The following is a 27,589-nucleotide window of genomic DNA, read 5'->3' on the forward strand; positions in this document are numbered from 1 at the left end:
GTTATGTAATACGGTGGTTGCGATAATGGCAGCGGAAATTGTTCTTTTCGAAGCAAGTTATATTATTTTTTGCAGTTTTTTAATATTAAAGCGTCAGATGCTTCATTAAACAAAAAAATCGAGCGTCGGCGGATTCAGCAAGAGTGATGCGAGTTATCATCATTATTTGATGGCGCCATCGTATGACGCCACGACTACGCCACAAATCACCAGGGCTAATGACGTCAGGACGACGTTAACATGACGTCACACGGTGACGTCACCACATCACATCGCTGCTATAGGTAAGAGATGTACCGTTAGAGGGGGGCGCAACGAAATCACGCACTAAAGTGACTGATTATGCTCTCTACAGGAGCTGAGTGCATAGGTCTGGCTAGCAATCACAGCCATGCGGCGAAGTGGCATTCAACTTTTGGAGTCGATCAACGTTTTTGCCGTGAACGAGCAGCGATGAATGCAGAAACACCTCCCTGCGGGACTTTAAAACAGGTGTACAATTGCTGACTTCACAGGTGGATTTGAGATAAATGAAGGGATAAAAGAACTTTATTAAAGTTCAATAGGTCACTCTAGTGTCCTAGCCCAAAGTGGTCCGCTCCCACGTTGGTACCGAAACACCTAGCTTTTCAGCCGCTTCGCAAGCCCGCTGGACTGCCCATATTTGTACCACTAATTGAGGACTGCATAAAGGGGCGTCCCATCGTTCTTCGGCATTTTTGGGCCAGGACACAGAAGAAAAACGTTGCCTTGGTTTAGATTGATAACCTGCACTCCGAGAACTCTAATGCCGTAAGTTTCCTTGTCATCAGTTCATTATTGGCGAAAAAAAAATCAAGGTTTCAGTTTACTTTTGTAAAACTTCGCGCCAATCATCTCCGCACGTGACGTACCAAATGTGAAAATGCATTTCTCGTATTTTCACGACACTTGCTCGATGAAATCTTCCGAAACTTACTCTGCGAGGTTCATGACTTCTACAGATGACAATGTACTTCATTGTTTTTTGAGTAGAAGCTTTGCAGGAGCCTTTAGACGCCTTCAAAACATTTTATGTCTCGGTGTTTGGAGCGGAAACCTCCCGGTGGCGTCTCTACCCACGTTTTCTTTTTGCGCGTTTTCTCGCCTGACTGAGTGTCTTGTCGCGGTACTTAACTGATGCACGAAAAATAGTTTTGCTCTTTAATTTTGTCCACCGGCGGACAATGGTGCCGCCACTGGAACCCTCTTGTTAAACCTGTTGGCTGCAACAGCGATGGGGAGTTCAACTTCTCCGCAGCGCGTGGTTGCTAGCGGCGTTAGGGATACAGTTGCGCAACTCTGCTACCTAGAGGTAGCATATGCAGTAACCCTAGCACGTACGTTGAGGTACAGAAACTGCATTCCCCCCCCCCCTCCTACCCAATAAAAAAAAAGGGGGGGGGGGAGTTCAGTACAATCGACGCCGAAGTAAAAGACGAAGATGGCCTTCGCTTTGTTCTGTTTTTGCCTTTACCCAATGCATAAGGCACTGTGTAATGCTTTGAGCTCAGACCTTTACTTCTATTCGTAGTGTCGGAATGCTAGTCACACACTGTACAAGCTCAGACCTGCCAAGCGTGGGCTGCATTGACCGACGAGAGACTGAACACCAGACGACGTTGCGTAAAAGTGGAGCGGTCGGTATGCGTCATAATGGGATAACGCTAGCTGAAACGAGTGTTGTAAGGTTGTGTGGTGTGCACTTAACTTCTGAAACGAAGAAAAAGAGCACTTCAAACGGAACGGAAGCGAAATGACCAAAAACACCACGGTGTAATCGTGACATTCCATCGGTGAGAAAGAGAACTGTGGCGATGTTTTTTTTTCTCTCCTTTGCTGGTTCTTAGTATTAATGAAACTATATATATGAAGAAGTCAGGCTTCCTTGTACTATAGAGAAAATTGGTAAAGGGAAGCTTACCGTGTACATGGTTTTTTCATCTTCATCTCGATCAGCGTACAAAAAGGTCAAAAACAATAGAAAGTGCGCGAGACAAGTGCTGTGCCATGCATTTTCTTGTGTTTTTGTCATTTCTGTGCGCTAATCCAGATGAGTGTGCACCAACTAGCCCAATTTGCTACTTTACTTTCTTTCATGCTTTCTTTCAACATTCCTTCTACCTACCTACCTACCTACCTACCTACCTACCTACCTACCTACCTACCTACCTACCTACCTACCTATTAACATATCAGTCTACCTACCTACCTACCTACCTACCTACCTACCTACCTACCTACCTACCTACCTACCTACCTACCTATTAACATATCAGTCTACCTACCTACCTACCTACCTACCTACCTACCTACCTATTAACATATCAGTCTACCTACCTACCTACCTACCTACCTACCTACCTACCTACCTACCTACCTACCTACCTACCTATTAACATATCAGTCTACCTACCTACCTACCTACCTACCTACCTACCTACCTACCTACCTATTAACATATCAGCCTACCTACCTACCTACCTACCTACCTACCTACCTACCTACCTACCTACCTACCTACCTATTAACATATCAGTCTACCTACCTACCTACCTACCTACCTACCTACCTACCTACCTACCTACCTACCTACCTACCTACCTACCTACCTACCTACCTACCTACCTACCTACCTACCTACCTACCTACCTACCTACCTACCTACCTACCCATCTCATTGCGCAATGCTCCCTCCTCACTGTTCCCTTCCTCCGTGCCGTGGATAGGACCATTATTCGCGTGTTCAGCAGCGCCACCCTTCAGTTACTGCAGGCAAAAACGACGGCCACGCATTCACATACGGGCAACAATGAATCGTCAACCCCGACAGGACAGGTCACCCCGATAAAAAATAACAGGAAAACAGTTGATCGCCGTCATACCCGCGTTCGAGATAGCATCAGCTTATCGGAAAACGGTGGTACAGGTACGCGTGTGACCAGCACACATCCGAAAACCGCATTGCGTGCGCTCGCCGGTGGCGTATTTAATAAGAGTTTGAAAGCTGTAAGTTATCTCCGATATATATGTGATATCTGTCGATCGTGCCTGCGTGCGTGGTTGTGTGTGAACTCTGCGACCTTCAGTATTTATATTCAAAACTGCGCATCGAACGGGGCAGATACGAAGTAATCAGGAACACAGTGGTGCAATCGTGAAATTTCATCCGTGTAAATCAGCAGGAGGTCGTGTTTTTGCTTTGTGCCTCATTCTATGCCGGTCGTTATCTAACTGTGATTGGCAAAAAAGTAGAGTTCAGAACATTCGGGAATGCAGTAACATCGGTTAAAAAACAAGCATAAAAAATTAAAACAATTTCATACCACCGTCTACACTGTGTGCACGGCGAACACACACACCAAGCTTTCGGTGGACTTACATAACCTGTCCCGCGTTTGTGGCAGACAATTTGTTCCGTGATATCGTTAGAAACGATATCGCCAGAAAAATGACAGCCCATTATGAGCTGTCACGCAATGAAGATAGGAAAGGCAGGTAGGTATACATGCCACACAAAGAGACCATAGCGAACATGTCTACACCCGCAAAGCGGAAAGAGTCGAACGATACAGAGTACAAAACCATGCTATTTCGACTAACACAGCGCAATACAGTACAGTTCATCAATACACTAACGCAGCACAGTTTAGAAAGAGGAGAAAAAAAAAGATTAACATTTCGACTAAGTCCTGGCATTCTGGTATCAGTAAATTTCGGTATAAACAAATGACTTTATAATAATAAAGTTGTACATTCAATCATGGTCAATGTGCCTGAGTATAGGAGAGCGTCATTCGTACATAGATAACAACCACAACTAATACGGGCGGTCGATTGCTGTTTGCCTTGTGGCTTCTGCATACCTGTACGTGAGAGCTCTCACGTGTTACACCAACAAGGTTACTGACCAGTCTTGCCTATATCGCAATCTCTACTTTCTTTGTCTTATAGAATGCTCACGAAAAATGAAAAAGAAAAGTCATTTATTCAAATCACTACAGCCGCGGGAGTTCGCGAAATATTCCATACCCTCCACTGTGGGCGAAGTTCTTGTGTATGTTTCCGTAACGCGTGACTGGAATACAGCCGGCACAATATACGTCTCTACAGCCATAAGAAAGCCGTAAAAAAAAGACAAGCACGTAAGAGTCGTAAATATCGGCCGGCGTGCGCGGTTGCGTAGTCGGGCGTACAGAGCTCACGTGACATGCGTGTACGCCACAATGGACCACCGCGGTGCCAAGACATTTCGCACCGAACTTTTTGGAACGTGGCCGAAGCGTGTGACGCTTTCTATACGAGATACAGTGAGTAACTTCCGCGTTCGAAAGAAAAAAAAAACGTATCGTTCATAAAAAAGAAAGGAAAACAACGTAGGGGGTGATGTGGTCGGACGCTGTCCCGCTGCGCAACTGCCGGCCGCTCGGTCAAGGTTGTTATTGCCCTACAACGTACCCGCGTTCATTAAGTCTCCTGGGCCCCGCACGTAGCCTCGACCTTGCTAGGACGCCCGCAATGAAGGGGCTTAGCAGTCGCGCTACGCAGTTTTTCGGTTGCCTAACTAAACATCATGGAAGTCGTTATCGACTCTATCTCTACTCTGCTATCGGTACGCTTTCCAGGACCAGGCGTTCTCACACATGCGTCCTGTGGAGCTTTCGCTAGCTGCCCGACCTGAGAGCGACTGTCGTTGTCCCATAGTTGATGTTTTATTTTTGTTAATGGGTATTTACAACAGTTAACGTACGTGACTATAATCTGCGACTGGTATGTGACTAGGCCCGTGTGCTCAGATTTGGGTGCACGGTAAAGTACCACAGGTGGTCGAGATTTCCCTCCACTACGGCGTCTATCATAACGATATCGTGGTTTTGGGACGTAAAACCCCAGATATTACTGTAAACCTTTTTTTTTTGTCGTGAAGCGCTGAATTTTAACAGTGCTAACACATGAGACAAGCGCTCACGAATAATTCACACTGAATGTGAGGGGCGAAGAACCTTAAACGGCCACCATCAACCGGCTCCGAAACGCGCAGAAAAAGCTCGCGCATTTTTCCTGCGCGTGACCAACCTCCTTTCACGCGCAGTGACATCAACTCGGTGATCAGCGACGTTGACTTCATTTCTCTTTGTTGAAGCCTGGTTTAGACCAATCGACTAGCTGCGCGCTTCGTGACGTCACCGATTGCCGAGTTGACGTCACTGCACGTGGAAGGGGGTTGGTCACGCGCAGCTTTTCCTGCGCGTTTCAGAACCTGTTGACTGGCTCTTTAAGACCGCACCATGTCTCCGTTCATGCGTAAACCACCGCCTGGCGTCTACAGCATACGTATAAGCCGAAACATCTGTGATTGATTGGTATGTGGGATTTAACGTCCCAAAACTACCTTATGATTATGAGAGATGCCATAGTGAATGGCTCCGGAAATTTGGTCCTTCTGGTGTTCTTTGACGTGCACCCAAATCTGAGTGCATGGACCTATAGCATTTTCGCCTTTATCGAAAATGCAGCCGCCGCAGTTGTGATTTGATCCCGCGACCTGCGTGTCAGCAGCTGAGTACCTTAGCCCCTAGACCACCACGGTGGCGTGAAACATCTGTGAACAACGAAAAGATATTGAAATGGCTGTTAACTGGAACAAAAGAAATGAAAGGCCGCAATGCCGGAAAAGCGCCTACATTTAACCATCCAGCGATGAAAGCATGGGACATAACCAAAGGTTAACAAATAATAGACAGCCGTTAACCCAAACGAAATAAAAGGCCACGATTCATGATCCTATGCGCACTGATTTTCCATCATCAACATTCACTTTATGGATTTGCGTGAATTTTATTTATTGGCACTAAAGCGTCAGATTCGTGGGAAAGCGTTTCTGGAAACAGTTACAGAGGAATAAGGCACCGCATGCGGCCACCATGAGTTGGCACATACCTGTGGAACAGGTACACTGTACGTTACAGAATCGGCGCCCATGTCCGACCCGTTCTATAGAGACCATTACCGGCTTTCTCGAAAACTGATGTCAAATCTGCCCCAGTAATTACCCATATATGAGATATTAGAAAGGCCCCCTTAAAGAAAAAAAGCAACGTTACACGACCCTTCGTTCACCCCTCCACTTCTCCTCCGCCCTTCCGCTCGAACCTTCTTTATTGTACCGGTCTTTGCGTGAGACTAATGCCAAGTAAGAGTTTTCGTTTGAGAGCATTCGGACAGTGTTTTAATGTGGTGAATTGAATAGCTTTGAAGCTCTACACCTAGAACAAGCAGGTATGCCAGTCATGTCCATCCTTCCACACAACGTATCGGCCCGGTAATTTTGGCGGTGATGCTTCACTGTTATTCTACAAATGTTTTTTTTTTTCAGAATCTCCGGAGCTCTCGAAAGCGACGAGTTGAGTGTGATATAAACTTCTAGATTACGGCTGGCTAGATGAGGTAACTTTGAGACCCTTAGTTCCAGCTACCTCTGGAGCACTCATGTTTGTCCATATACCCTTATGCGGAGCTTAACGTGCATCGCGTTAGGGGCGCGAGATGTATAACCTTAGCTGAGCTGTAAGCTACAGTGCGCCAAAATTTTAAGTGTCCAGCACTTTCATCTAACGTAATATTTACAGGTAAATTGACACAATTGACCTTTACCTGACATTCGACCTGTCGTTTCTATGATTGATGGTAGCGTAAACTAAGGACACGGACAAAACGAGGCACATTTTAGACACCACAGCTCTGTAGAATCTTGAATGTGCCTTCTTTTGGCCGTGTCTGTGCTGCCATAAATTATTATTCTACCAACCAAAAAGCCCAAATCAATGATTGTTAGCCAAGCTCATCGATTGTTATTTCCAGAGCCTATTCCTAACACACTTATCAGTAGTACATTCCTACTGCACCTATAAGATGGAGTGGCTGTAGGGTTCCTTGTGCATGGCATCGTCATGCATGCCACGACGAAGTTCGTCAATTGTGCACCTTTATTAATTAACTTTTGTTTATTTCGGAAGTATTGCCAGAACCTCATCAGGGGTCTTTAAGTATTGCCACATTGAGGAGGGGCCCGATAAGGGCAGTTGTGGTTACAAACAAACGGTAGAAAAACTTGCGCACGAGAACTGAAGCATACAGAATTTTCGGACTCGCTCCAAAAACAAATACCCGTGTGCCGTAAAGAAAACAACACACGGGAACGTTCTGCGAGTCTCATTGCCCCCCCCCCCCTCCTCCTCATTTTTTTTATAGCGCGCCCCAACATGATGTGAACGCTGTTCCAACTAGCTTTAAAAGCAGCACGTATGAAAGTTGAAGCTTTGGCTGAATGAAATAGCTCACGACTGAAGAGAACATAAGGAGCGCGTCATTTGTACTAGCATTAAGCGCTTCCACAACGTAGATTGTACGAGAGACACATAGTGGAATTGGTTGCCTAAAAACGCTCCGCTAACGCAATCACGCTCACACTCTACTTTTACATGATTCATTGAGATGGCCGCCACCGAGCACACCGTGTTAGATTGCCACCGTGCCATTATTTCTTCTCTTTTGAGAATGACCACATCTGTTGTACGCAGCCCAGGATGCGGACAGTTGTGTGAGAGCGTGCAGTCGCGTACGACTCGCACGTGCAGGCAGAAAACAAAAATAAAGCCTAGTCCTTGCTTGGAAAGATTAAAACGCTTCCATTTGCGGCCATTTCTCCCAGAATTCTCCCATTTTCCTGTCCACGTGCAGGTTTCGAACAGGGTTGCTTGATTGATACCTGGGGTTTAACGTTCCGAAGTCACCATTGCCTTTGGTGGCTATTTTGGGCCAAATCGGTTACCTTTCGACCTGTTTGGTGGCGAAAACTTACAGTTGGGGCCGTGATTACTTCCACCAATTTGTTTGGCGGTGTTCTTCAATTTCGTGAGGGCTATGGTATTTTGCGTGCCATGTTGAATTAGCATACCCCGCACTCCAATGATCAGAACCGGAGGAACCGGGCCGCTTTCCAACACAATTTTTATCGGTGCTTGTTGTTGGGCGTCCGTACCTGGCGTCTTTTTGGCTTTACTTGTAATGATTAGGAGTTCGGATTTCGAGGGGGAGCATGTTAACCCGTTGTGTCTAAACATACTCTTGCACAACGTTGGCTGCCTCCTGTAACGCGTCATTCATCGCACCGTCCGAGCCACTGTTTGTCCAGATTGTAACGTCGTCCGCGTATATGACATGCTTGATATGTGGTATTCAGTTTAGCTGTCGTGGTAATGGAAAAAATGCTACAACGAGACCTGACCTTCATGCGGGGCGTACCCAACACAGTGCAGTACTGGCAAGTACGCCGCCAAGAACTCTTTGCCGTAATTCGCCAGCTGGGCGAATCGCATGCGTTCCGCACGCTTTCTGCCGCGGAAGTACACTAAGGCAGGCTACTCGAAACTCTGCAACGGCTGCGTGTGGGATTCACGGTTTACCGATGTACCTCCGGAGCTTCGCCCACTCTACATCCTTCACTCGATGGAGAATGCTGCGATTTTTTTTTTTTTTGACGAGCGGGTGACGCGGTGAAGCGTTTGGCGGCTGCATGAATGATATTTAACAATAATCCTGCCAGCGCGCCATGGCTAGTGAAGCGAAATAGTACGCGGGTGGCGGCAAATAATTAAGAGGCCACAGATGAGGCGTTTGGAAAACTTCGGGTTTATTACTCAAGGCAACCGGGTGGTTTTCATAAGTCGTCTGTTTCACATCCGGTCACAGTATATTTTGTCGTTCTGAAAACATCACACGTACATCTCTTGTGCGAGTTATGCAGCGGTGCAAAACTACGATGTAAGTGTGGAGGATTTCCCGCTATTTCGATAGAGGCAGTATGATAAGGCCCGCACACTGACATGCAATTGCAGATATTATGAGCTCCAGATGTTCGAGAATTACTGGGCTGTTCACTACGGCATTCCTCACAATTATATCGTGGTTTTCGCAAGCGAAGCTCCGGATGTTATTACTAACACACCCAGCCTCAGACCGGGAAAAAGTATTGCGCACAGACAAGCCGCAGGGCTGCGTGAAGACGGTGACAGGTGGTGCAAAATACTACAGTACATGCAATTGCGATGACAACTTTATGATACTCCCCATATCAGCAGTGCGCGACGCACGGGACAAGAAAGGCGGCACTTGCATTCCAAAGGTACGCTAAGAAGCGTTTAAATGTAATATGGTTGCTGCTGCGATAAAGACTGCTGCGACGTAATAACAGGGCGAGGTACACATGACACTGCAGAAACCCTGACATTGCTTTCATAGGGTAGAGATGGTGCTTGTTCAAGCTGCACAAACTGCAGATTTCTTTGCCGTCTCCGCATTTCACGCCATCGTATGGGTTTTGGTGAACAAAAAAATGGCAAATCCCACGTACAGTGGGAATCGATGATATGCGAAGCACGAATGAAAAAAAAAACTTGACATGTGACTTTAAAATCAGCACAACGTTATGAGGCGGAGGTAGATTATGCCATAAACGACTTCCATGTCATGATTATCATGTTTGGACCCGTCACTTACCTTCGTCATCTATTCACGTCACCTGATACCGAATTTGGTATATCTGGAGCTAGCGAAATGGCCGCGAGAGTGCTATGAGCGTAGCATGTAGCCACGTTTTACATGACAAGGATGTCATGATTATCACGCATGGACGTGTCATTTACCTTCACCATCTATTCATGTCACGTGATACTGAATTCGGTATATGTGGAGCTAGCAGAATGGACGCGAGTGCATGGTATGTTGTCATGAGCATGGTATGTTCTTACATGACACGCGTGTCATAATTAAGTTTTGCACCAGTCATGTACCTTCGTCATCCTTTGACGTCACGTCACACCAAATTCGGTATATGTAGAGCTAGCAAAATGGCCGCGAGCGCATCATGAAGAGCCTAATATACTCTGACGTAACGTTGACGCGCGCGTACGCTGGGCACAGTGATACCACATCAGCAAAACGCTAACACTTTATATAGTCTGACGCCAGGCGTGACTGACGCGAGCAGCGTCCGTCAACATGGCCCGGCGGCAACCGGCACGGAATGCGACATGCTGCATTTCGCGCCGATGACATTACCCAAACAGCACTGCGTCTACCTCTCTTCATGACGGAGGGATGCAGGTGGCGCTCAAACGCGCAGGCGCCAAAGCAACGCAGCGGGGCGCACGCCTGCGAGTATATGGCAGGCAGACCCGCTCCTGGCGTCGCATCGCCGGTGTGACGCGACGGAACGAACGCTGGCACGCAGGCGCAACGGGCCACGTCGAAGCGTATTGGCGCCTTGATTGTAGCGTGTAGTCTTGTTCTTACATGACACGCATCTCATGATTATTATGTTTGCACCCGCCGCATACTTTCGTCATTCATTGACGTGACAAAATACCAAATTTGGCATATTTGAAGCTAGCGAAACGGCCGTGAGCGCATCATGAGTGTGGCATGTAGCCATGTTGTTACATGACACGCATGTCATAATTATCATGATTTGACGTGTCACTGACCTCTGTCGTACGTTCGCGTCACGTTATACCGAACTTGTTACGCGTAAAACTAGCGAAACGGCCGCGACCGCATCATGATTCATGAGCGTAGCATGTAATCGTGTTACATGACCAGCATCTCATGATTATGTTTGCACCAGCCACATACCTTCGTCATTCATTCACGTTTCATAATACCAAACTTGGTATATTTGAAGCTATAGCAAAATGGCCACGAGCCCATCATGAATGTGGCATGTAGTCATGTTACATGACACGTATGTCAATTTATAAGTTAGTGTCTATCGCTTGTCTTCGCCATGAAGTCATGTCATGCCATACCAGTTTTGTTACATGTCATGTGAACAAAACCACCGCAAGAGCTGCAGAACCATGAAATGTAAATCATGACATTCAAGACATACGTGTCATGATTTTCATGTTGTGACTAGTCACTTATGCCTGCTATACATTCATGTTATGCCATGCCATGCAAGTTTGGTATCGATACCATTATTGAAATGGCAAGGAAAGCTAAAAGTCGTAGGCGGCTAGATAGATAGATAGATAGATAGATAGATAGATAGATAGATAGATAGATAGATAGATACGCTCAAAGTCACCGAAGTTCGCTGAGAAATGCTTCGCATTTAAAACACTGATTGATTGATTGAACTGGCTTGTCTTCTAGCTTTCAGCACTGGCGCTTGGTACTCATCTTCATTTAACACAGACTGTCACACATGACGACACCGGGCCATCTGTGGCGGGCTGACTCTACCGGTTCACAGTAAAGCGTCAGGCGTCACGCTTCAATTCTATATGCTCGTCTTTGGTTATCATCCATGCTGCCGAGGGCGCTGATGGCATTCCCATTCGCACATCTGTGAGGTGACAGATTTAAGACAGACGAGCACAGAGAGGTCTCTGCATATATTATAAGGCCACTCTGTTCTACCAATGTTCTTGGTCTATTGCATCTTAGACGATAGGCGTGCGCACAAAAAGAAATAGTTGAAACGGGGACGAGGGACTAAACTTTTAAGAGGGTGCACCAAGGCCTTCCCATATCTACACTCTGTCAAGCCTGTCACGTCGCCGTTTGAAGCACAAGATTACGGCAATGCAGATTTTTTATGATAGTGGTGACCTAAGGACCCTGAAGTTGTGTTCCGAGAATTGTTTTCTTTTCAAACTTCAACATTACCCTCGGAAAGCCGGGTTTCAAAGGCAGGTGTTCCCGAGGTGTACGCCATTGCTTCATTTTCGTTTTGGCCTCCATGACAAAGCTTGTTTGATTTCATGCACGATCAAGGAATAGGGGTCTGGGTGACGGTACAACGATGAGGCCTTGCCCCCACGTGACAGAGAACTCTGCATACGCCTATGCCATAGACATGCGCTATCCAGCATGGTGGTGGTCTCAAGTTGCACCAAATGGACAAACACCTCCTAGGCGCCTCCGCTTGTTTGAAAACTCCGCTTAGTTGCGATGAATGCGGCTCTGTTATCCTGGTCAGCAGGACGGCCCTCTGCGCATGAAACATCTACGCCTTAGTGGAGGGTGGATATTTACCGATGGTAGCCTCTTCCCGGTGGTCAGGGCTTGGACTTATTAGCGTTTGTGCGTTAGCCTCGGGCTGTCATGAACACAGGGCTGCTATCCACAAGACTCTGCGTGACTGTGCTCAGCACGGCTCAGCGCAGCACGCCTTCCTGCCACATTCTTGATGCAGCGGGCAGTCGGTGAACCTTTCCACGTAACTCCGTGGAGGTCGTCGCATGGAAATTCCTGGGCAATCATGGCTCATTCCGGATGGCAACTGGGTCCTCACGTAGGGCGCCGCATTTGTGGGATGTCTACATGAACCGAGCAGGTTCCAGGGTCCTGTCAACTGGGACAAGCCCTGTAAGACCACAACATTTTCTCTTTTCTTGCAAGATGTTGCTTCAACAGCAGCGTAGTTCGAGGTGATGGATAAGTGGCACGTTACGCTGGCCTTGAGTAAGGGTGTGTGCCGACAGCACTGAAAAGTTTGCAGAAAAGCATGCACTTATAAGCGAATAAAGTTTCGCTCAGTCAGGCTTTGCTCGCTCATAAAAAAGGGGAATACCTTCCGTACCTGGCTGATATCCTAAAATAGCACTTTAAAGTCGCTCATTCAGCATCTTCACGACCATGGAGTGCTCTCAAATCATCACCCCCCCCCCCCCCCCCTGTCTCAAACATGCTAAGAAAACACCTGCCAACTAGCTTTACGTCACGGACCACATACACTCTTGCATTATGACGTAGAAAGTTTACTAGTCAAGCCACTGACCAAACACTCCACCCCCTCTGGCTGTGCGCCTTCCAACTTTCCTAAACAACTTGTTTGACGCGTATATTTATCGGACACTGCTCGAGAGCTTTGCACAGAGGCGTGCACCAGTTCTTATCAGGGGTTGGTGCGTCTACTGATTTAGGCGCATAACTCGACGACTGGATGCCTCACTGGGTCTGCGTGCTCGTGGGAAACACTCGTGCATCTCTTATCTAAGCGATACTGCCCTCCCCTGCGTTTACGCGAGCCAAAGGCATTCGTCATCGATATGGCTCTTTCTTTTGTGACTGTGTGCTCCCCCCCCTCTCTCTTACTCGTGACCATAACGCAGTCAGACGGTGGCGAGAATGTGCTGTGTTGTCAACGAACCGGCCGCCACGGGGTGCACGAGCGAGGTCTCCCAACGCCTACATGCAAAAATGAGGTCGAGTGTCATTGGCAGCGGTGTATGAGATCGTCGAACGAGGGGTATTTTTGTTTCTTTTGCTCGGCGTGCGTGATATAATGCCTAGCCATTGTGGAAAACGAAGTTGAACACGTTAGCTTTTTTACAGGCGACGCGACAGGATCCCTGGGAGAGGGATGAACTACAGTACGGGCAGGGGCAGCAGCAGCAGCCGTTTGAATGAGGCGATTTTCGAAGTAGAACGGATGTAAACTGACGTGGGCTGCGGGTCGTGGAAACCGTACGCAATTGTCATACGCTTTAAGAAAAAAACTGAAAAAAAGGAAGAACAAACAAACTGGGACACAGCTGTCAAACGGGCAAAAATGCGCGCGGACTTATCACACATTTGTTCTGAGCGAACAAATAATGGTGAAGTAGAGGAACCCAATGGCTCGATATTCGCGAGCTGCGAACGGAGAAGAAAAATAAAATAAAGGAGCAGTGACGCCAGGATAATTATAAAAATAATTAGCTGTTCTATTCTCCTAAAACAATAACTATAATAAAGCCGCTGTGATAGCTCAGCGGTTAGAGCATCGAACGCGATGTTGAATAACTATAATAAAAGAAGTTAAAGAGCAACACGAAATGACTATATGACGCAGGAGGGACTTCGAACGCGTACACCATTCCGTACTAGTCGACAGAGCACTAGTACGACGTCAGTCGCTTCGAGTGACAAGCCCGTGGCAGACAGCTGGCGTAAAGTACAAGGCGCAGGTTTGACCCCCTCCTATGTCTCCTCCTATTGGTCAGCTTGTTTTCTCTTTTGGATTTCCCACCTTCGCTGAAAACCGGAAATTTTGATTAAAAGCGCTATAAAGTAAAATTATTTGTACCCTAGTACGTTTCAATATTTCATTTAGTATGTCTTGGTAGAACCGCGGCTAGGGTGCTCCGGAAGGACTGAAAGCTGGGCCAGTTGGTGGTAGTACTTGAGCATATTATAACACAGCGCACGACTACGCGGACACAAGAGAAGAAGAGACAAACCGCAGCGCTGACTCGCAACTGAATTTTTATTCGCTTCTTTTTGTGTCGGCGTAGTCGTGCGCTGTGCTGTAATATGTTCAAGTGCTAGGGTGCTCGTCTGCTAACCAGAAGGTAGCGGGTTCGATCCCGGTCGTGGAGGTCTCGTTCCGATGGAGGCGAAATCATAGAGGCGCGAGTGTTGTGTGACGTCAGTGTATGACCAGGATTTGGGGACATGTGTAGGTAGCGCCATCTCTTGTGGGCCACAGCGGCGGCGTGCCGCAACTGAATGCAAAATAGGCGAAAAAAGATCATATCTGACGAAAGAAGATCGTTATGAAAAATGACTCCCGGTTTTATACAACAGAGACTTACTTGAACACTTTGACAAAGTTAAAGTGCCGCACTACAGACGTCTTGGATTTCCAGAGTGTTCAATATTTCACAATGGAATCCCACGCATTTCTATTGGCGGTGTTCAACTGTCCTGGGAAGCTACACGTTTTCTAGTGCAATACTGCAATTTTACCAGGATGTACCAGTGGGTCTCTGCTACATATAACCCGTAGTCGTTTTGGATAACTACCTTTTTTTTGAGAGATAAGAAAAGAGAGATAAGACAAGATAAGGTTCCCATTCAGTTACGGCAGGCTTCTGTTCCTGCTTCCGATAGATGGCGCCACATGGAGATGTGTCCCATTCCTGGGAATGCACGGCAAAGAATGCCGGATGGTCAAAACTACCGGAGCCCTCTAGTATGGCGTCTCTCGTAATCATATTGTGGTTTTGGGAAGTAAAACTCCAGATGTTATAAGTAAAATTTATTTCATATCACGAAGAAATTGCAGAGAGATGTTAGCTCGTTTCTACATAGCTACTCTGTCACCCACAAAAACAAACGCCCCAGTGCATGGCAGATGCGTAACGGAATACATGCAGCCAGTATATATGAACGCAGAAACCCGAGGTTCTTTATGGCAGCCTAAAAAAAGCAAAAGTGTCCACGTAAAAACTAAATCATTAACTTGTCCACGAACACGTGTAAGAAGGCTTGGTATTGTGCGCCGACATTCTCAGCGTCAGATGTCTCTACGCGATCGCAATAGAAAAACGTTGGAATTTCGATGCGAAGGGAATCGGCTCCGAGCTTGCCTCGCGTTTACTGTACACCTACGAGTGACAGAAAGTGCATGCGCGCGCAGCACACGCGTGTTGGCAAAATGAAACAATGGTTGCAGCGAAAGTGTCCCAATTTTGATGTCGAGACGGTGACTTGACGTCCACCGAGCCCGCACAGCTGTGGCGATCAAAGGTAGAAAAGCTTCCGCTGTCAAAAAGCGGCGTATGGTTAGCCGCTATGATTCTAGTGCACGTATCAGTTCTGTTTACGTTTTAGACGCCCTGAAGCTGACGCTTATAGTTACCCAATACCTGTTATCGGAGTATGCAGGTTAAGGGTACGTCGTGCGTCATGTGCATGCATCTAAGCCGTTATATTGATTATTTGATTACTTTTCATTCAAGAGAAATACAGAAAACAGAACGCTATATAGCAAAGTGCGCGTATAGTTTAGACTGCAAAATAAAACAAATATCGACAGAGGACGATGAGATATTTGAGCGGATGACCACTTACAGAGATATTACGCAGTATTACAGGCTAAGCAGGAAAATTTATCCTCCCGCACACTCGTCATTGAGCAAAGGACAGGCGGTGGCGTGGCGCCTACTCCAGACCCACACGTTTTCTAGTCCGGTAACAATGAACCACTGCGTGCCGGAACTTCATTTGGACAAGTGCAAATTTTGCCACAACAGGGCGGACTTGAGCCACATTTTATGGGCATGCCCACAGGCCCCCATGAGAGGCGAATTTCCAGACGGGAGTGGATGGGATGCCGCGCTCCTCAGCTCTGACTCTCAATTACAAGCCCGCCTAATACGGCAGGCCGAAGACGCCGCCAGAGCCCATGGGACCATGGCCGTCGTCTAGGTTTGGTCCTCTCTTCTCTCGCACATGAAAGGGGAGGAGGATCTTTCTGCTAATTAAGTAAAGTTTGTTCATCCTCATCATCGATTGCAGTAGGACTAGATGGATGACGTGGGGTCTTTGCTACGTCTTCTCTGGGACCCCAATAAAGTTTTCGTCGTCGTCATCATCATGATCATCAACTGCAGTTAAAGCAGGTAGTGTACAGAAGAGTATGTACCAAATTTTAGGTTTGAAATGGGAGCAGGAGTGTCATAATCGGCAAAAAAAAAACGCTGTTTTGATATAGAATAATAAAGGCAGGTAACCACGGGCACTTATCAAAGGCACGACCCCGTTGCACATGTGACTGTGTAAGAAGGCCGTGCCAGCTGATTTCCTTTAAAACCCTAACCGTCTTTTCCGTGACACTGTAAATAGCACGCCTAGCGAAAACTAAATCTCCAACGAAATCTCTAACAAAGCTTGCTAGGATTCCCAAGTTTTCAGTGACAGGAACAGTTGCCTGTATGGGGAACAACAACTATAGGAAACACGCGAAAAGTACATGACGTCATGGAAATGAGCAAATGGGATTGGATGGACCGCCTATGAATTGTAGCTCTTCCCGGGACAGTGATGGCAGTCGCTCTGTCCGGAGAGTGATTTCTAAGTTTTGACCGACCGTAGCACGCTCTCTGTTGGAGAGAATCACTGCGCCTCGCTCTGGAAAGAAGCCTTGAACGAGGCGTCAAAGGTTGTTCGTGGCTATGTAGGGCGCCGTTCAGCCATATCTTGATCCGGACGGCGACAGTCCGGCTGGAAATCGGAGGCAGCGTTTCCGGGTCAGGGATACGCAGTGACCATAGTCACTTTCACTACCTGACGCGTACAGCTATTCTCGCACCGTATAACGCAGTTACAGATCTGCACAAAATGCGAGTTATGCAGTGTTCCTGTTCAGTACAGAGTGGTAATAACAGCTATGGTAGTAGAAATAGTATTAGTATCAGCTATTGTAGCATGTGTAGTAGTTGTAGAAGTAGTAGCACTGTAGTAGATATAGTAGTAGTTCGAAGGAATGAACGATGCTTATTTATGCAACCCCTAAGCGGGCCCAGCACAGCATCGTTGGGTTGAGGGGAAACGAGCGCGAATGAAGAGAGGCTTTCGGGTGCAAGCGGTGCTTCTCTCTCCTTTACGTTATCCTCCTTTCACACGTTCTCTTTGTAGGGCAGCGAAATGAGACAAGGACACTGGTCCGTTTGACCTTCCTGCCTCCGCCCCCCCTCTCCTCTCCTCTTTCTGTTGCTTTCTTTGTGCCATTCAGCTGTACAACGTTCTATGGCCAACCACCCATCTGTAGAATTAACAAGTTAACGGAGCATACAGTTATCTTGATATACAAAAAGAAAAAAGGGAAGCTATAAAAAAATGACACGATGGAGATGAGCTCCACCTGCTTTGTCAAGCAGAAAAAAAAAAGAAAAGAATTTACGCGGGAAGCGTGATGGAATCCCATTGAATCCACGTGTGCACTCCAGCTGAACAGTCGATGTTACAAATCATCCGCCCTTTTCGATAAACTGTCAGAAGACGCGAAAACATGCTTGCACAGATTGACCTTTACAGTGGACCACTGCGAATCGAAAACTGAAACGACAGCGACGATCCGATCGATATCGTATTTGCACTGGAGAGTCGCAGAAGGAAAAAAAAAAGATAAGCTGAACTTTTGAGCTGTTAACTGTGGTACTTTTGTATTGCTTTTGTCCCACATAGGAGTTTCTCGAGTTTCTTGGACTGTGCAGTCAAACGCCCTCATAAACAATTGCTCGATGCCTTGAATGTACTTCATTACTTCGTTGCACAGGGTGAGTTGTTTGTGGTGAAGTGCACGTTCCGTAACGCCTGTGACATAGTCGGATTAATTGATTGATTTGTGGGGTTTAACGTCCCAAAACCCCCATTTGATTATGAGAGACGCCGTAGTGGAGGGCTCAGGAAAATTTGACCACCTGGGGTTCTTTAACGTGCACCCAAATCTGAGTACACGGGCCTCCAACATTTCCGCCTCCATCGGAAATGCAGCCGCCGCATCCGGGAATCGAACCCGCGACCTGCGGCTCAGCAGCCGAGTACCTTAGCCATTAGACCACCGCGGCGGGGCATAGTCGGAACAAGAGTGTTATCTGTATATATCAATTAAAAAAAAAGGCTTGATTTGATTTTACGTAGAGAATAGTTCATCGCGAAAGGTCGTTCGTTGTAGGTGGATTCGAAGTTATTTTCGGCTATCAAAAAATAAAAATAAAAGTTCTCTTAAAAAAAAGACACACACAGACAAAAAAAAAGGGGGGGGGGGGGTTGCAAAGAAATGCCAGCTGTAAGGGCCTCCCGATATCGCGTTCCCACAGAAGCGAGAAGAGAAACAAAAAGTGGCCGCTGTTAAGGTTGCAAAAGCGCAGCGACACAGTTCAAGGTGAGAGACGTGTTTACAAACAGACTATTGCGCATGCGCGCAGCCAAGGCTGTCGTGTAAATCGCATCTCCCCGAGGCCACGTGTAGGGGTGGTGCCAGATTGTTTTCCTTTTTTTCCTTTTTTTTTACTGCTTAGTGGGGGAGGGGGGAAGGTAGCACCCACCACAAGATCTGTCGAAGAATAGTATAGAGTGTTGTGCTGTTGCCGGGTGGTACACTTTTGGCGCTAGAGCATAATACTGAAATGAATACGAATATATAGGCAAATCAAATACATCCGTTTACTTCGGACCACTGGTCCCCTAAAAATGAAGAAGAATGTACGCGGGTGGCAAACATCAAATAAAATTTCAGGGCAGATGAAACCAGTAATAATTTAGAAAGGCTACCATAAGCAACCGGCATTAACCTTGTGATAACTGCCGCGGCCGCACGCTTCAAATTCGCTGCTTAACAACCTGTACTGTGTTTTACAGTACGATGTTTGAGTGTACTGGTTAAACAGCTCTTCGTCCTGGGTGGTGGCATTTTCTTTTTTTTTTACGTAGTAGTTTATCCGCCCCTATAGTTTCAAATAATAGTGTTAAAGCGTTCTTTTACTTTACTGCTTCGATTTTCCTCAACATTCGAGCTTGCAAGAACTATATACATTTTTTTACAATGTACCTTTACATGTGACTCCTGCGGAGCTGAAGAGGCCATTGAATACGTCCTGTGCAGCTGCACTTGCTATGCCAGCTCCGGATGGTTTTGAACCAACTGGACTATAGACCATTCTGTGTGCAGAAGATTCTGGCACCTTGGGCGTCTGCCTCAATTGCGCAGAAAGCGATTAAAGCACTCCTACTTTATTTGAAGACAAACCTGAGCGACCGCCTGTAGATTGTGTGTGTTCCCCCGAGTGTGCTTGTGATAGTGCGTACCTTCCTATCTCTCTCCGACCTTTTTTCTCCTCTGCATCCCTTCCCCAGTGCAGGGTTGCAAACCGGATGTGCGTCCGGTTAACTTACCTGCCTTTCCTTGCATCTTTCTCTCTCTTTTCGAATGTATACTGACTGAAAGACTGCTCCTGCTGGAACACCTGTTTCATTCTCACAGAGTGGCGCGAAATAATGAAGCGGCATTATCATTAAGCACGCACTGCTCCGAACTGGAAGGGTGTCTGAAATTTGCGCTCGCAACTGCACAAACGCCGATCGCTTTGTTTCGTGACGAAACAAAGCGACGTGGCTGTTTCTGCGTCCACTCAATGCCTTTGAACCACATAACTGACAAATCGCGCGGACCTTGCATAAAATGTGCGTCTCTCCTGTTTCTACCAATCCATTTCTTCTCTCTTCACCCAAAACACCAACCATCATCACGCGCATCTTTTCAAGTTCAGACTGTTTGGAAGCGCAGCGGTCTGTCGGCTTACGGATATCTGCAACTGGGGAGCTATCCCACGCGATGATTCGTGTGATAGATAGATAGATAGATAGATAGATAGCATCCAAAATGGGGATTTCACGTGCCAAAACCGCGATATAATTATTAGCGACGCAGTAGTGATGTGAAAGCTCCGCAAGTTTTGACCACCTGGCGTTCTTTGACGTGCGCGTAAACTGATTTCACGGCTGCCTTGCGTTTCGCCTCAATCGAAATGCGGCCCCCACGGCCGGGAATCGAACCCGCGCGTTTGAGCTTAGAAGCGTAACGCCCTGCGTGATAAGCCATAGCTATACCACGGCGGGTGAAATTGGATAGCTAGACAAAAAACGAGGTGTTCCCGGAAGCACCGTCAGGAGTATGATCAGATAAAAGGAAAAAGAATGCACACGCATGTAAGAGTGCACTCTGAAGCATACGCGCATAAATGGGCGCGCATACTCGTAAACACGTGCGTGTAACACGCCGGCATGAAAACAAGCGTAGACAAACTTACATAGTTGTTACATCGTGCATAATGAATAGCACAGCATAAACGGAGACATCTTGTTTATTTCATCTTCTTCCTTCTCCCCCGTGGCGGCCACCGAGCGCGTGCCACCGCACAGCGCTGTAGTCGGTAGCGACGCCTTATACCACATATCCCCTCTTGCAAAAAAAAAAAAAAATAAAATAAAATAAAAATAAATGGTAGAAACACACAAAACTGTTTTTGTCTACTTCCTAACGAAGTCCTTCAATTTCTTTGGGGTCTTCTTTTTACGCTTGCTTTTCCTTGCAGGCGCATTAAATCCTGGACTGGTCAAAGCTTGCGTGCCGTCTGGTGGAGATGATACGGGGTCTGCCCTTTCATGACCATCCGCTCTTGATGTGTCCCATTGGGGCGCACTAGATGACCGATCAGATGCAGGGGACCAGTTCATAAGGGCAGCGGTTTCAGGCTGTAATGCATGAGAAGACCGATTAAATGCAGGTGTCCAGTTCATAACAGCAGGGGTGCCCGATTTCATTTTGTTGACCGCTCCGGAGTGAACTGCGATTAACTTAGATGCGTTCCACACACGCCCATCGTCCAAAAGGTACGAGGCCGGTCCCCGTTTTCCAATGATCTTCTTGGGCGCGGAAAATTGTGAAGACAGCTTACCGTGAGCTGCAGTTGTCTTAACGCGCACGTAATCACCAACGACGAAACTGGGTTCCTTGGCTCCACGTTTTTCATCGGTGTAGCTCTTCGAGATCATTTGCTTCTTTTTGACATGCTCTCGTAGCTGTTCAATCGCCCTTGACGGGTCCGTGCTGAAGCATCTGTCGGGCAATCCCAATATGTCAAGTCTGGTGCGAGGTTGGCGTCGATGAAGAAGAACAGCGGGTGTCGCACCAGTAGTCGCGTGAGGCGTACAGCGATATACTTGCAGGTAATCAAGCATGGCTGTTCGTACGTCACGACGTTCAAGCAGGGCTAGTTGAATGTACGACTTCAGCACCCTATTGAATCTCTCCACCAAGCCGTTAGCTTGTGGGTAATACACGGAAGAGTTGTAGTGCGTTATTCCACGCTCCGTGAGAAACTCGTCAAAGCTTGCTGAAGAGAACTGTGGTCCATGATCGGATACAATACTACGTGGGTAGCCTTCTCGCGCAAAAAGTTCAAGTAAAAACTTCTTCACTGTAGACGTGGTCGCATCTCGCACGAACGCCACTTCAGGCCACTTGCTATAATAGTCAATAACAGTAATCGCAAAACGGCAGTCGGCCGAAGCTTGCGTGAAAGGTCCCACAATGTCGATGGCAATTTTTTCCCACGCCGCGTCAGGAAGAGGAACAGGTTGCAGTGGCGCTGGAAAGGTACGTGCGGACTTGTCACAAGACTGGCAAATCACGCATGTGCGCACCAGTTCTTCAATGTGACTATCCATGCATGGCCACCAATAGGACTCTCTCAGGCGAGCTTTGGTACGACTAATGCCTGGATGTGACTCGTGGGCCAGATCCATAAGGCGGCGTGTCAACGTTGCAGGCACGACAATCCTGTCACCCCGGCATAGGATATCACTTACAACAGAGAGTTCAGCCTTCACGTAAAAGTAAGGTAGCAATTCTTTTGACAGTGATTTCTTGTCAGGCCAAGAAGTAGTCGTGAAGTGCTTAACTTCACAGATAATCTGATCATTGGCACTTGCTTCTTGAAGTTCTGGCATGGTAACTACGGGAGACAACAAACAGATAAATTCCTCTTCTGGTGCATCGCGGATTAAACTCTGGACGGGTAGCCTGGAGAGAGCGTCAGCCACGACGTTTTCGCTACCTTTCCTGTATTCGACGGTATAGTTGTAGCAGAGCAACCGTGAGGACCAGCGCGCAATCCTTAATGGTCGGTGACCGGTGCCTTTCGTCGAAAGAAGCGTAACCAGCGCTGCGTGATCCGTTCGTAAGATGAAAGGTCGTCCCCATAGATAAACGTGCCAGTGTTCGCAAGCCCAAACACAGGCAAGGGCCTCACGTTCGCCGACTGAGTATTTCCGCTCATGCGGTTGAAGTGTGCGGGAGGCGAATGCGACAGTTTGCAGTGAGGTCCCGTTGTCTTGCTGAAGTACTGCACCTAATCCATATCCTGAAGCATCAGTTGTAACGAACACAGGCAAGTGAGGATCGAAAAGATGAAGCACTTCGCAAGATGTGAGCAGAGATTTCAGGCGCTCCAAACTGCTCTGTGCTGCCGCACTCCAAACGAAAGAGGCTTGTCCTCGTAGCAAGGCGCGCATTGGCTCGACAACATCCGAAAAATGAGGAATGAACTTGGAATAGAAGCCTGCAAGCCCCAGTAGCGAGCGGAGTTCGTTAATATTTGTAGGTGATGGTGCCTTTGTTATCGCCTCAATGGATGACATCAACGGAAATAATCCTTTGGCGCTCACAACGTGACCTAGAAAAGTCAACTCTGCCACGTCAAAGACACACTTGTTGTTGAGCCGGAGGCCAGCATCAGAAAGACGTTGCAATACAGCGCGCAAGTTTCCCAAATGGTCCTCTCGGGATCGCCCATACACGATGATGTCATCAATGTAAAATAGGACACATTTGCACCCTTTCAAGATCATGTGCATCATTTTCTGGAACGCTGATGGCGCCGACGCCAGTCCGAAGCAAACCCTCTTGAAGCGAAATAGTCCATCGTGAGTGATGAACGTGGTAAGGTCACGGCTCTCTAAACTGAGCGGTAACTGGTGATATGCAGAAGCTAAGTCTAGCTTCGAGAAACGCTGTGCCCCAGCCAGGCTGTTCAGGAGCTCCTCAGTTTGTGGCAAAGGAAAACTGTCTACTACCACAGCTTTGTTTGGCTCCCGTAAATCAACACACATGCGAATCGAGCCGTCTTTTTTTCTGGCTACGACAATAGGGGAGACCCACTCAGAAGAGTCGACACGCTCAATGATGCCCTGAGCTTCTAATTTCTGAACTTCTGCCGAGACTTGCTCGCGAATGACAAGTGGCAGTCGTCTCAGTTTGCTGGCCACCGGTTGTACAGACGCGCGAACTCTGACCTTGTGAGTGAAACCTCTCACAGTTCCCAGCTCTTTTGCAAATAGGTGCTCAAACTCAGAACGTAATTCTGGAGGTAGCACCGGAGTTTCTTGCGTCATTAGAAGACACCTGAGCGGTGACCCTTGGATCTTCATATCCAGAGCAGCGATGCCGTCTAATCCCAGAATGGTCGTTCCCCCAGGCACAACGTATAGTAGAACAGAAGTGCATCGGCCGTGAAATGAGGCAGTAGCAATGAAGCATCCTTGTATAGGAATTGCTGCCTTTGAATAATCGAGAAGCTGGACGGATGTAGACTTCAGTGGATACGCTTTAGAAAAATAGCGTTGGTAAAGTTCTTCGGCCAGGATCGAAACCGATGATCCTGTATCGATCAAAAATGGTACAGAAATTCCTTCTATTTCCAACGCTGCGTAAATTCCCTTCTTACGGCTCCAGATCTGACAAACACTTAAATGGTCGTCTGGATCAGCTGTATCGTTACCTTCCGCTACATGCTGAACATTCTTCTCAAACTTCCGCAATGACTTGCACACCTTTTCAAGATGGCCAATTTTCTCACATTGTCGACACCTATGTGCTTTGGCCTTGCACAGAGAGCTATTTGCAAGGTGTGCCGTAGAACCACAACGATAACATACTTGCTCTTTCGGAGATATGCGACTTTGACCGTGCATGTTATAGCAAGTACATGTGCTACAATGCCGTTCTCTGTGATTTGAAGTATCTTTTACACGATGAACTTGCAAGTCATTTTGTGCAAGTTCTCTTGCTTCATTAGTCGCTTGATCATGCTGTTTGGCAATGGTAAGAGCCTTAGAAAGCGTGAGAGACTCTTCCAGCAGAAGGCGTTCACGTAAGTATCCACTTGTGGTTTTCTCTATGAGCTGGTCGCGTATCATGTCGTCCGTTAGATCACCGAAATTGCATGCTCCTACAAGACTTCTCAGCGCGGTGACGTAATCAGCCGCAGTCTCACCTGGGGCCTGCGTACGTTGACGGAAACGGTGACGCGCTGCAGTGACGTTCAACGTGGTTTTGAAGTGACCTTCCAGCGTCGCGATGGCGCGGTCGAACACATCAGGACTAGGGGACGTCAGTGTACCTGCCGCAGCGCTCGCAGGCACGAGGCACGGGTCGTCAGTAGTCGTCAGAGTCTGGAAGATACGTTGTCCTTCCAAGCCCAAGCAGTTGAGCAGGATCGCCTTCCGACGAATGGCAGGTAGGTCGAAGGCGCCCGAAGCAACCATGTAATTCTTGAAAGCCTGGATCCATTGCTCCCATGGAATGTCCGGGTGTCCAGGTGACGACAGGAACGGAGGTGGCGGCTGTAGCCCCGAAATACTCATCGTAGAAGATGGTAGGCAATAAACGAGGGCACAGATGAGGTTCAGGCCGGTAGCACATGGGCTGGTGAATCCTCGTCGCCAAAATATGTTACATCGTGCATAATGAATAGCACAGCATAAACGGAGACATCTTGTTTATTTCATCTTCTTCCTTCTCCCCCGTGGCGGCCACCGAGCGCGTGCCACCGCACAGCGCTGTAGTCGGTAGCGACGCCTTATACCACAATAGTGAATGTAGGTAGGCGAGCTTTGTTGTTTGTCAGCCTACTTAAGTATCCTTCTGATACGGATTACACCCAACTCGCTTAACGAAGAGTTTCCATAACATGGACGAGTAAAACCGACTCTTTTAGTAAACTATTTACTGGACGAATAATGCGCATATGAGATGTTGTTGCCAAATAGAAAACGCAAGTAGCGAACTTCCCTTTTTGATAAGTCGATCGTATCTTTCCGACCAAACGATTCGGAGGTCAAGTGGTGACCCGCTCGACTCGGCCTTCTTGGCAGCTATCATTTCTTAACGCGCAATATTCAGTGTTATGGAACTGCAGGAATAAATTCTTTCCTGTGTGATTTGTAGGTGAATTTGAGATGGAGGCGGAGCATTGCGAAGTCTAGCACAGATGTTCCTCGACCAGGTGAGGCATGAAAATGCAACATTCATAAATGTTCGTATTGCGTTTTTGACACAACTCAAGCAAGGAACAAGCAGTGAAAGGAACTGTACGTAAATCTGAGCTACTTCAGGTACATCACGAAGTTCGGAATCACGAAGCTCCTGGACCGTGTCAGAAAGGGAATACTGCACAGATGGCTTTCAGCTGTTCACAGTTAAATCCCGTTGGTTAAACACATCACTTGAAATTAATCGACAACCAGATGTAGTGTGTGTCCTAGTTGAGATTCAGAGAAAGGAAATGTGCCTTGCCAGGTATCGTAATTTACAGAAAAAAAAAATAAAAATCGATGGTCGGTGAGTGCTACGGAATGGACACTAAAGGACGAGGACTGCAGCAGAGGGCTGCATTCAGTGCAGGAGGGGTGATGTAATTTACACAACCAAATGTGCAGGTAGGAGACGCCATCAGCTTGCAAAGGACAGGACAAATAGATCATTGGGAGCAGCCTTCGCCATGCTATGGACGTGATAGGCTGACGATGACGACTATAGTTGAAGGCCACTACGAAGCTGACTGTGAAGCCCCTCAGGACTTCCAAAATCGATAGTTAACTTTGATAGGCGGTTACGAGCCACACTCACCGTTGCCGTGTCTTCGAATCGCACGGTCTTCTTGGTCTTGTTGGGCGACCGGGTCCCGGCGGACGGCGGTTTCCTCATCGACGACCTCATCACTAGGGACTCCTCGGCCGTCGACCGGGAACGCACGCCGAACACCAGCCCCAGCCGGCGTGCCACCTTCATGATCCGCTGTCGAACCTGCATGGCGTCCTCGCTGTGCGGATGCGGTCGCTTCTCGTCGCACACTCCGTGTCGTGCCGATTGCCGCGAGGACGCCGGCAGCGACCTCGGCGCGATGATAAGGCTGCGGTTCATGATCTCGGGGCACCCCTCCGGAGCGATGATAAGGGGCGCGATTACGATTGCGACGCCTCTAGATTATTATGACACGCTATAGGAGCGTAACAGTGGAAGCGAACCAGCCCAGCGTAGGTAAGGATCTCTGTGTGACCAAGCGTCGTCTGCGTCCACCGACGCGCGGGCGTCCCTATGTTTACGACCGCTAGGCCTAGTGTCAGCTGTACGCTGACAAGCGTCGCACGCGCGGCTGCTTGAAAGCTTGTTTGGGGTTTCGGAGCAGCCGCATGTCGTTTTGTACCGCGCGCCTCCTCCAGACTAAGGCCGGCCTCGCCGCCAGGTGGCGGCACGAATCGGGAGAGTTGTTTGTGTTGCGTCACCTTAATGTTTTGAAAGCCAGCGCGCGGCGGTTTGAAAGCGTGTGCCGTTTGTGACGTTGTTTTTTCCCAGTGTGATAATCGCGCATTCCGTTATTGAATGAGAGCTGACTGTGAATGATACCGGATGCTGTGCGTACGTCAACAGCTGCGCCTGCGCCGGATGTTTGGGAGATATTCTAAGCTGCGATTTCTTTTACTGGTAAAAACTGCGCCTCGTTGAATGCTGGACCGCGAGTTGGAGCGGGTCAATTTATGATTCTCTTTCTCTTTTTTTCCTTCATTACTTTTCCGTATTTGCGATACATCTACAGAACAATTTGCGCCAATACCACACCGGCCGTCCAGTTTAGTATTTTGAGTGATAGCGGAAACTTCGAAATAAAAGGTCTCGACGGAATGTTTTTATCGCCTCTGCGGGATGCTGGGATTCACACGAGCGGATGGAGCGGGGTTGATGTGGATAAGCACATTTGTTTCGAATAGATGCGCGTTTGACATCAGCTATTATTGCGGTGTGGCACGTGGCATGGATTATTTGGCAGGATTGAACAAATCGGAAGACGTAATGTAAAATGGCGGATGTGAACGCAAAGCGAGAGTAGGAATAAGAGTA

The 27,589-nt window shown here is 47.7% G+C and overlaps 1 protein-coding gene across 2 annotated transcripts in view; it reads right to left on the minus strand.

Moving 5' to 3' along the window:
- Positions 1 to 26,802, minus strand: part of LOC119164481 (uncharacterized) — a 71,325-nt gene extending 44,523 nt beyond the window's left edge. For both annotated transcript variants that reach the window (XM_075871812.1, XM_037416679.2), the window contains exon 1: positions 26,321 to 26,802. In XM_075871812.1, the coding sequence (XP_075727927.1) occupies positions 26,321 to 26,614 (294 nt within the window). In that variant the 5' untranslated portion in view covers positions 26,615 to 26,802. The remainder of the gene's footprint in view (positions 1 to 26,320) is intronic.
- Between the last annotated feature and the right edge of the window lie 787 nt (positions 26,803 to 27,589).

This window comes from Rhipicephalus microplus, chromosome 8 (assembly GCF_043290135.1).
Source record: "Rhipicephalus microplus isolate Deutch F79 chromosome 8, USDA_Rmic, whole genome shotgun sequence".
NCBI classification, from domain to species: domain Eukaryota; kingdom Metazoa; phylum Arthropoda; class Arachnida; order Ixodida; family Ixodidae; genus Rhipicephalus; species Rhipicephalus microplus.